Here is a 10685-nt window from a genome sequence, read left to right on the forward strand (position 1 = left end):
ACAGATGGAGGCCGAGCTCAGAGGAGGCATGGAGACACCTCAGGCATCACTGGATTTACTCACTTGTGCGTGTTCCTTGGGTCTGCTTCATGCCTGTGTGTACAGCTGTGTGTGCATTCAAGTCCTCAAAGCACTGTGTCCTGCCTCCGCGCGTGTGTGTGTTGTCTGTAGTGTCCGCGTGCCCCTGTAGTCTGACTGGTGTACGCGTGTGTGTGTCCTGTGCAGTCCTGTCCATGGGGTGTGCTTGTGCTGTGAGTGTGTGAATGAGTGTGAACGTGCATGGTAAGGTTTGCACGTTGAGTCCCCGTTGGCCTTAGTTCCTCTTCCCTTTTTGTTTCTTGTGAACAGTTTGATTAAAACTCAGGAAGCAGCAAAACCTCCAAAACAATGTGGCTGTGGGTGTGGGTCTGTGTGTGTGTGTGCGCGCGCGCGCGCGTGTGCGTGTGCCCACAGGCTGGAGCCTCTCTTTCTGTCTGCCTTACTCTCTGGCCTCCTGGCCAGCCACTGCCCCTTCCTCCTATTCCCTTCATCACACCCATTGCCTCAGCCCCGCTTCTTGTCTCTTGCCTGTGTCCTCCATGGAAGGAGGCCCCACTCCTTCTACCTTCCCACAACCGTCTGTCTCTTCCTTCAGAAGATACATCCTAGAGAGGGCAGCCTCCTCCCTGACCAGTACCCTGTCCCCTGCCCTTCCCCCAAACTGGGGTGTCCCCAAGAGCCTCCGCATCTGTTGAACTGGATATTCACCCAAAGACTGCATGGAGACTACAGAGGACGCCCCCACCTGGCCTGTGGGCCCCTGTCCACACCTACACCCATCCCCACTCTGTCCGGGTGGGAACAGACCCAAGCCAGGCTCCTTTGTATAGTTCTTATAATAAACCTGCCACCCCTCAACCCTCCCACCCACCGTGCCTCACCTGCAGGCTTCTTCCTTCTGCACCTCCTCGTGTGGATGTTGACAGGGTCTGAGGGCTGCAAAAGGCAAGAAGGGCTGGTGGGGATTGGAGCCAAAATGGGGAAGACCTGGGGAGCCTCAATGTGGGTAGAGGGCAAGATAAGGAGGGCCCCAACTCCCTTTCTGGCACGGTCCGGCTCTCTCCTGACCCCCTCCAAAAGGAGACTTGGACTTTGAAAATTAATAAAGGGAGGCCTCACTAAAACGGAGTCGGGAGGCTCAGCAGGAGGAGCTCTCAGTTTCCATCACTTCTCATCAATTGCAGACTGATTGGGAAGAGATGGACCTTGCATGGACCTACCATTTTACTGTCTGGCAGGGAAAGGAAAGACTTTCCTCCTCCCCCGGCAACAGCCCAGCCAGACAGTCACAACTCAGCCAATAAGAAGTCACCATACTTCCAACTCCCACTTCACTCCAATGGACTTTTCGTTTACAGCAGCCTTCCCAGTCTCCCCTTTTTTCTATAAAGGAGCCTGTCTTCCACCTTGTGGCGGTACCTCCAGTTTTACCCAGTTTGTTTGTGTGGCGTGGCAATTCTCTGCTTTCCCAAATTAAGCCGTCTTTTGCCAGTAAGATAACTGGCAGTTTTATTTTTAAGGTTACAGCTCCAACCTCTTATCAGGAGGCCAGGCTAGGTCAGGGGTCATGGGCCCCTGCCCAACAGGCAGTGCCACAGTCCCTCCCCCACCCATGATGGTGCCCAGGAAATGGTACTGGGACCCAGTAGCCCCACCCCCTCCTCTCTGGAAGCCCCCTTCACTTCTCTGCGCCTCCCAGAGGCCCCAAGGTGCCTGAGGGACCCATGGTGTGAACGCTCCCTCCCCACAATTAGGGATACTGTCTCCAGAGGACCTGACCTCTGAACTCTGACCTCAGAGAGCCCAGGGTCCCATGGACCTGTGATAATGAGGAATATGACATAGTGAGCTAAGTCCGCAAGCCTGGTGAGTGAAATACAATTTTATATGTAATTTTGTTTTCTACAATTGATTTCCAACTTCCAAAGCTTTATTTGTACAAACGAGGAAACAGTCCTTTACAATATTTCTACACCCTCCTTTCCTGGGTCCTAAGGTTACATGGACCCTGTGCTGGCTGTGGAGCGCTGCCACAGGCCACCCTGATGTCCCTCAGCCATATTCCTGAGGCCCCTTCCCTCCTTGCTGTTCTCTATGCTTGGGGAGAGGGGTTCAGCATCCCTGTAGGGTTCTGAGCCCTTAACCAGGGTACTGACTTCCCTCCCTGGGACGGGGGTGCTCCTTCCCAACCTAAGTTTCTCCATACTGTGCGTGGGGCTTCTCCAGCTCCAAGGACAGGAGAGCTAACAAGGAGCCCTGACCCACCCTTCTCCTTGAGCCTTGAATAGTGGAGGAAAAGAGGCAAAATACTAGATGAAAAGCACAAGCTAATATTTCAAATTCATCCCCTCCATCAGCTATCAGCTGGCCCCAGTGCCTTTGCAATTGCCCCCTGGGGTGGGGTGGGACCACTCCTCAATGAGAACTGCTAGGTAAGGGGTTGGCTTTCTGGCTGGTACCCTGCAAGGTCGGGAATCAAACCTGGGTCTGCTTTCTGGCTGGTGGGCTGAAGGGTCAAGAATCAAACCCACCTCCTTCTTAGCCAGTGGGCCTCCACCCTCCACCCACAAAACAGCAAGCCCAGCAGAGCCAGGCAGAGTGGACTGGGAGGGGAGGGGCACTGGTCTGAACCCCTCCTTCCAAACTGAGGCTCTGCCCTCTCCCACCCCCTCTCCAGGAGTGCTGGGGGTCCCTGACCTCTTGCTTACTCAAATTCCTAAGCCTCTTGTCCCCTCTCCTTCCACCCCCATCTCTTGTCTCAATGCTGCCTTCCTGGAAAGGGGAGGTGGAGGCGGCCAAGTGTCAGAGTGTGCAGCCCAGGGTAGCTGGGGACAGAGGCAGGAATGGGCTTATGGGGCCTCCTGTTCCAGGAAAGAAAAGGCGTCATGACCCCAGATAGAGCTCTGTGCTGTTGTCATCGGAGAAGGAACAGCACAGCACTAGCTGTGACAAATAACCCCACAGGCGGTGGGGGCCCCACTGCTTCCACCCACTCCTGAAAATGGATCCCTGCCAGGCATGAATGGGAATGAAGTCCAAAGGACACATCTGCATGCCTGCCCACAGGGGATGTGGGTGTGTGGATGTGTTTGGAAAATGCCATCTGCGCCCCAACCTCCGTGCCCCCCTGTAGTCACCCTGGGCCCTGGGCCCAGCTCCTGAGCAGCGTCCACACCATGCAGCCCAGGCAACACATTGTGTGAGCAGTCACATGCACATACACACGGGTGTACCCCAACCCTTCCCCAATCATCTTCCCAAATTTGGGGCTGCACTAGGTCCGAAGCTAACCAAGGTCTCCCTCATGAGGAAGTATTTTGCTAAAGGAAAAAACCCCTGGATTTCCCCCATTCCTCTGGGGGTGGGGTCTCCAACCAACCACCCCCCCCACACACACCGCCCCAGCACAAGGGGCCTGTGGTCCCCAGGCTAACCTCAGGTGATGTTTATATTCCTGGGCTGTTTGTTCTGTGAACTGAACATCTGACACCTTTTCAGAGAAATGTTGTTGGCTTGTTGTTGGTTTTTTTTTTTTCCATTTGGAACATCTGGAAACAGCAAGAACATCTGGGACTGCAAGGAACGAGCTGTTCCTTGGATGAAAGCTTAACCCTTCTGTCCCTGTTTTCTGTAGCTCTGGTCCTGGCTGGCACTCCTTTGCAGTGGCCCAGTAAGGCCTGTGGCAACCAGGACTGAGGAGGCACCACCCAGACCCCTGCCTTTCTCATTGCCAACCCTGGGGCATGGAGCAGGTCCACATCTCTCTGAACCCAAACAGATCCTCTGGTAACATAGGCTGTTTGAAAAATGGAGGGTGGCAGGAGAACGAGATGTAGACAGAGGACACATAGGCTTCAGCCTCTTTCTTCCCCTCCTGGGAGTTGGGAGAAGAGAGGGATTGAGAGGACAAGAGAGAAAAGGGGGGAGACATAAAACTAAGAGTGAGCTCAGCTGCAGGGCTGAGGTATGCAGGACTGCCTTGTGTGGCTGTGCAGGTTATGCACTGCACAAGGGCAGCCCCGGCCCCCAAGGTGCCAAAGTTGTGTCTGACCCAGGGACATAAAAACAGAAACTCAGACAAGTTTCTGAACACTGTGGTTCCATCCACCACTCTACTGACTGGCAAGATAAAGCCAGAGAGCCTTCGAGTGTCAGAACCTGGAGGTTTCCCCACACTAGCCTCTTGTCCTCCACCCCAGACCTGGGAGCTTTGGACAACTCCCTGGAGTCCCCTGATTGCTGAGTGGCGGGTTTTTTCTAAGCTGTCTCTACCTAAGTCCACCCCCTTTTGCAGCTTCTAGCAAATTCTCTCACCAAGTGAGGGAGGGAGGCCTCCTGCCAGGGTCTGGACTATGTCTTCTCCCAAGTAGCTACCACATCTGGCTCTTGCTCAAGAACCTCTGTGGCTCCCTTCCTCCCCAGGGTCAAATCTTCATCAATCCCCACCATGGCTGCCAGCACTCCAGCTGAGAGGCCGCACTCTGGGCCCTCCGGGAACCTGGGCTAGGCATGTAGCAACCCTCCCCCAGCACCCCTGCTCCATCTTTCCTTGGTGCCTCTCTTCCTGCAGAGTGCTGGCTGTCCCAGAGCCAAGGAGCTGTGCTCACATTCACCCACAGGCCCCAGATGTGTTCAGCTAAGGGTCTGGGAACCTAGACTGTGCAATGGAAGCCTGGGGACCCCAGGACATGACTGTCAGTGGGGTGGGGACACGGGGAGGGAAGCACAAGCTGCCCTCGGGAGACTTGGCGGCCCTTGCCTCTAAAGGTCATCCACTGTGGTGTCCTTTGAGCCTTAGCTGCACAGCTGACAAGAGAGCCCAGCCCTCCCCCAGGGTCCCGAGAGAGCTGGTGCCTCCCCTGGGTCCCAATTTGCATGGCAGGAAGGGGCCTGGTGGGGAAGAGGCAGGGAGGGGACAGGCTGCAGCCCAGGCAGTTACACGTTTCCCACCCAGGAGCGTCTGTCCTAGTCACCAGCTTGGAGTCCAAGGTGGATTGGTGACCATGGCCGGGCTGGTGCTGTCTCCGGTGCCCAGCAACTGTCTGGTGTTGCTGCTGCTGCTTTCAGGTACGCCCCCCCCGCCCCCCAAACGAGGCCCACTGGTTTCACTCTCAGTCACTGGCTGTTTGGTTGTTTCTACCATTCTGTGTCCTGCTCTCTCCAACCTCCCCATTCTGTCTCTCACACTTTCTGCCTCCTGCCTCACTCGGACTGCCGTGGGGCCTGGGTCTGTGGGGATACCATGCTGATGGGCTCAGGGGTCTGTGGCCCCAGCCCCTTTCCTGCTTGGAGGGTGTCAGGCTGAGCTGGGGTGAGCAGTTGGGAAGGAAGAGAGGAGTATGGTTTACCCCCAGTCCCCAGAGAGCATTGTGTGTGGGGAGGGTGGGTACACAGGAGAGGCGCTGCCCCCAACCAGACCCTGGGATGTGCACATTCCAGAAATGGTCCCCTGGTCTGGAAGACAGGACAGTCCTCCAGTTGTGACTTTCCTCCTATTTCATCCAGGTGCCTGCTCAAGGCCAGCCGACAGGCCAAAGGCAAAAGGGGGACTTGGAGGTGGATTTCTGGTGACTTCCCCACTCCAATCTCTCCAGAGTGGTGCCAGGGAGGGCTCAGAGGTCTTGACCTTGATGTCCTGGGAGGAGGAAGTGGGTCTAGGAATACAGGGGGCCGCAGGGGTGGGGTGGCCAGTTTCCAGTGGGGAGCCCTGAGCCAGCCCCGCCTACTTCCTCCCACCCAGCAGGTGTGCTAGCAGCCAAAACAGAAGACAAGTACCGGGATCCCAAAGGTCAGTAACTTCCCCTGCCCTTTATGGGGCAAGTGTGTGTGTGTGTCCAGTGCTGGTTCCTGTCCCAGGGGCTGTCCCATGGCTGTCCCTGTGCCCTTGTCCTCCTGGATCTCCCCAGCCAGGACACCCATCTCTAGGCTACCATAGGGTCTCCATCTCAGATGCCTGGCTCCGAGGGCCCCCCCCAGCACCCCTCCTGCCATCTCTCACCCTCATTAGACTAAGGGCTCCAGTCCCAGCTGCTAAAGGGTATGGCTTAACCCAGGGTGAAGGGGGGAATTGTACCGAGGACTCAGGCTGGGTCTGTCTAGCTGGGGAGTCGGACTCAGCAGGGGAAGGAGCCTGTAACCTTAGGGGCTCTGACAGGTCACAGGGCCTCAGAGATTCCCAGGGGCCCCTCACTGGGAACACTGGGAATGATGCAGGAGGGGGTTTCTTGGAGCAGGTGGGTGGGGAGAGCTTGCCAAGCTGAGAAAGAAGGTTTAGGAATCAAAAAGTGGGAGCACCAGGCCAGGTTGGGGGCCATCCTATGGGCCTCTGGGCCCCAGTGAGTGAGGCCCAGATCATGCTGCCATATGGGCATGGAAAGGTATAGGAAGGTTCCAAAGCCCTTCTAAAGGAAAATCAACTGTTGAGGTGGGGGCAGTCGGAAAGGGGCGGGACCCAGTGGTTTGCCCTGTAGCCACTCATGTGGCCCAGCTCCCACACACCTCCGCCTCATGACTGTCCCACACCCAGGAGCAGACGAAGGGGGGGCGCTGAGCCAGGGGAGTGCCACAAGGGGAGGGGCCCACAGTGGGGCTGGCAGCGAGGAAGACACACCGCAGGGGCTGACCCCGGCCTTGGTGCCCACAGGAAGCACTTGCTCCGGCATCCGGCAGAACCCACGCTTCATAGCCCGGAAAAGGGGCTCCACGGTGGAAATCAGGTGCTACACGGAGGAGCTGGGGACCGTGAGCTGGCTCCGGAAGCGGGAGATGGACTTGGAGCCCAAGCTGCTGCTGGACGAGGGTGACATCCTGCAGACCCAGAACGGCTCCATCGCCACGCTCACCATCAAAGGCATCCATTCCCAGCACAGCGGCATCTACTTCTGCCAGCAGCAGTGCCCAAAGAGGTTCCCGAGCAAGGGCTGCAGCACTGAACTTCGAGTCATGGGTGTGTTTGGGGCCTGTCCTCCCACCAGGGTGGGAGAGGGGGCCACAGGGCCACGGAGCCTTTGTAGAGCCATCCACACCCCAGCCCAGACTCCCACTGGTTGGGGGGGGCCACACTGTGAAGGTGGCCACGGCCGTAGATCTCCCAGGAGAGCCACTGAGGGGGTCCTGAGGGGCGCAGGCCCAAGGAGGGGGCCCCCAGCCTCACCGCCCCCCCCTCACAGCCCCACCGCCCCCGCTACCTCCCCACAGGGTTAAGCACCTTGGCACAGCTGAAGCGGAGGAACACACTAAAAGATGGCATCATCATGATCCAGACCCTGCTCATCATCCTTTTCATCATCGTGCCTATCTTCCTGCTATTAGACAAGGTGACCACGGCGGCCGGGGTGGGGGCGGCCCTGGGACAGGCCAGATGTGGGCAGGCTCTCCATCTCCCCAGCCCCAGAGCCCACCCATTGACTCGTCTCTGCGGTCTCACCTTCATCCATTCAGTTCTGAGTGCTCCTCACCCCCTCACCCCTCACCCTGGCCCCCAACCCCTCACCCCAGCCCCGTCTCCCCTGCCCTCCCCAGCCTGGCCCAGTTGCAGATGGGGTAGGGGCAGCTAACGCTCTGTTCTCCATCCCCTGCCCCACCAGGATGACGGCAAGGCTGGGATGGATGAAGACCACACCTACGAGGTAAGGCAGAGGGGGACCCCGCGATGCTGAGGGCTGTGGGGTGGTTGGCGACACCGTCCACTGGTGTGGTCAGAGGGGAGTCAAGGCCTGAGCACCGTCCTGTGTTTCCAGGGCCTGAACATCGACCAGACGGCCACCTATGAGGACATTGTGACTCTGCGGACAGGAGAGGTGAAATGGTCAGTCGGGGAGCATCCAGGTCAAGAGTGAGGGGCCGGCACTCCCCACGCCCCTGGGCCCCGCCAGCCGGGCCTGCATTGACTGTGTGAGAGCCGCCTCCAGCTCCCAGCTCATCCCCTCTTCCCTGGACCTCGGTCAGCCTCCGAAGCTGGCCCACCGCATCTGCCTGCCTTCCTGCCGTGGCCCCTGGTCCCCAGCTCTTGCCACAGAGACTGGAGCAGAAGGGCCGTAGGGCCGGGCAGTGGTTTGGAGTGGAGCGTTCTCTGGGGATAGACTGGACCCAGACTTCTGGGGGTGCTGTGTGGAGATCCAGCCCACGTTCAGAATGGGGAAGGCAGAGGCTTGTCTGGAACCTGCGAATGGACTCAGGCAGACCAGCTTCCTGCAGAGCCCAGGAAAAGCCATGGGCCCTCCCACTTGGCCACAGATGGGCCACAGAGGGCTACATGCCTCTCCCACCCTCTCCTACCCTTTCTCATCCTCTCCCATCCTCTCCCACGCTCTCCCACTCTCTCCCACCCTCTCCCACCCTCTCTCACCCTCTCCTCCCTCTCCCACCCCAGGGGGCTCCTAGCCTTGATCCCATTCTCCCATGGAATAAACAGTGTGTCGAGAAACCACACACAGACTTGTGACATCTATGGGTATGGGGTGGGTTAGCGTATCTCTCTGGGCACAAGTGTTTGGGCTTCTGTGGGCCTATAGGGTGTGGGAGAGGATGACTGTCGTGGGTCTCATGGACCTCTCCTGGGCTCACTAGGGCTTCTCTCTGAAAGTCTGGCTGGGATCTGCAGTTACGCCCTTCTGGCTTTCCCTAGCTGGGCCCAGACGGGAGAAAGGCTGGTAGCCCTTTTTGGCAGGGACGCCTTCATCCTGCCTTCCCTTTAGCCCTCAAGCAGCACTTGGGTCCTGCTCTTTAGGGCAGGGGTCTCAGCCTTGAAGGAGCTTGCCCTCGCCCGCCCATCCCAATCCTACTGTCCTTGAAGGCCCTCCATCTGTGAGAAGTCCTCCGAAATACCCTCAGTCCCTGCCCAAGTCCCGTCTGTGCCTTGCGCTGCCCATGCTGGCCTTTGTTCTCCAGTTAAACTACTCCCCACCACACCTGAAAATTTTGTTTTTAAGTTTGACCCAGAGCCATGCAAGAGAGAGATCCCTAAAGAGGGAGGCTTTGTGGTGGTGAAGTTTGGGGGTCCTTAGGTGATTCCTTTAGCCTTTCCCAGCAACACATCAGAGGCCCCCTAAGGCCCCAACGTCCCTACAAAATGATCCCTAGGGCCCTACAAACTAGGACCCCAACCTGCCATCCGCAGGAGTGACTGGGAACAGTTCCCAGCTAGGAGCTTAAGAGCAGTGAACCTCCGTATGCAAAGCCAGGTGTCACTCAGCTTCCTGTTGACCTTGGGGGACCCTGAGACACCTCTTTGCCACTCATGCTCTGGATTCAGGCCAGAGAAATCCCTGCCCCCAGGGAAGTGCCAGTTTAACTGGAGAAGCAAGACCAGCATGTGGGGACCAGTAAGAACACCCACCAGTTGTTACCAGCTTCCCCCCCTCCAGCACCCCCCTGGACCTGCAGCGGGGGCGGGGCAGGGGGCTAAGGTTCCCGCACCTGGGGTTCCCAACACTCCCTGTATGCTTGGCTCAGTGGCGCTCCCAGGCAGCCATGCCGGGCAGGCCAGGCAGGGCCCGCTCCCTCTGTGGCCTCCGTGGCCTCCGGGTGGCCCGAGGAAAATGGTTTGTTTTGGCATCTGCCTCCACTGAGCTGGAGCCCTTCCTCTCCTGCTGCTTTGCATAGTGGCGCTAATTCTGTCCTCCTGTCTCAGCCAGGGACCCTAGCAGCCGGGCTGGGGGTTGGAGGGTATCTTCACTTCTCCCCCCAGCAGGGTCTCCCCTGACCTGGGGCTGCCCTGAGTCTAGGACTGGCCCTGACTTTACCAAAAGACCAATACTTTTGAGTCGCTGAGTTTTCCTAACATTTGACAATGCTGTTGGCAGAGAAGGATTTGAACTGTAAGTTCTGCCTCCTTCCCCAGACACCCTAGAGGGTATTTGCCCTCATGGTTATGATGTAGAAGCCCTCCCTGGTCTCTTTGTCTTTTTTTTTTTTTCTTTGTTTTTGTTTTTGTTTTTCTGTTTTAGGGGCTTATGCTCTGGCTATGGTCATATCTAGCTTACGGGCCCCTGGCCCCCAGCACTGATGAAGGCAATGCAGATGAAGCTGCGTGAGGCTGCTAGGGGTGATGAATGTCTCAGGTCTCAGTTGCTTTATCTGTAGAATGGGAATCGTAAAAACTTGTCTCAGGGCAAGTTTTTGTCAGGGAACCAGATGCTGATCTGTTTTTAAGAAAAAACATTGTCATACAGTTAAATTGACTTTGTTTTCTTTCAGTGTACAGTTTGATGAATTTTATCATATGTGCAGACTTATATAACCCCCCCCTACTGCAATCAGGATATGGAACATGAACCAAAATCTTTTATTGGGCCCCCAAGATACTTACATAATGAGAACTTCTGAAATGCCAATAAAATTGTATCGGACAGCCCCATGTTCATGTACATAATCTTGCATAAGCCCCGCTGTAACCCTGGAAGGGGGCAGCATCATCCCCATCTGATAAATGAGCTAATCAAGGTTCAAGGAGGTAACAGTGGGCCAAACCCAGAGCTTCTGGGGCATGGGACACCTTCTGATGCCAGGCCCAGCATTCTTCCCAGTCCCTCACAGCTGCCTCCCTTGGAGGAGTGTGTAATACGAAGACACTGAGGAGGAAGTAAAGAAGGAGGAGAACCAGGGAGGAGAGAATCCTGGGGCAACATTGGCCATCTGCAGACATT

The 10685-nt window shown here is 56.9% G+C and overlaps 1 protein-coding gene across 2 annotated transcripts; it reads left to right on the forward strand.

Moving 5' to 3' along the window:
• The first annotated feature begins 4947 nt into the window (after positions 1 to 4947).
• Positions 4948 to 8469, forward strand: CD79B (CD79b molecule). 2 transcript variants are annotated; one of them, XM_032870847.1, is made up of 6 exons: positions 4948 to 5106; positions 5780 to 5827; positions 6683 to 6985; positions 7237 to 7355; positions 7626 to 7667; positions 7779 to 8469. In XM_032870847.1, the coding sequence occupies exons 1-6, from the start codon at positions 5043 to 5045 to the stop codon at positions 7875 to 7877; spliced, it is 675 nt and encodes a 224-aa protein (XP_032726738.1). In that variant the 5' UTR covers positions 4948 to 5042; the 3' UTR covers positions 7878 to 8469. The 2 variants fall into 2 exon arrangements, with proteins under 2 accessions (XP_032726738.1, XP_032726739.1); XM_032870848.1 differs by having other exon boundaries at positions 5783 to 5827.
• Positions 8470 to 10685: the final 2216 nt, after the last annotated feature.

The sequence above is a fragment of the Lontra canadensis genome, unplaced genomic scaffold (genome assembly GCF_010015895.1).
Source record: "Lontra canadensis isolate GAN:19392208 unplaced genomic scaffold, GSC_riverotter_1.0 scaffold41, whole genome shotgun sequence".
NCBI lineage: Eukaryota > Metazoa > Chordata > Mammalia > Carnivora > Mustelidae > Lontra > Lontra canadensis.

Bases quoted from the DNA above. Each gene is read 5' to 3' on its own strand.
- CD79B (XM_032870847.1), top strand. From the start codon at position 5,043: ATGGCCGGGCTGGTGCTGTCTCCGGTGCCCAGCAACTGTCTGGTGTTG. The intron at 5,828-6,682 runs GTCAGTAACTTC...TGGTGCCCACAG, and splicing joins CAAGTACCGGGATCCCAAAG to GAAGCACTTGCTCCGGCATC. The intron at 7,668-7,778 runs GTAAGGCAGAGG...CTGTGTTTCCAG, and splicing joins ATGAAGACCACACCTACGAG to GGCCTGAACATCGACCAGAC.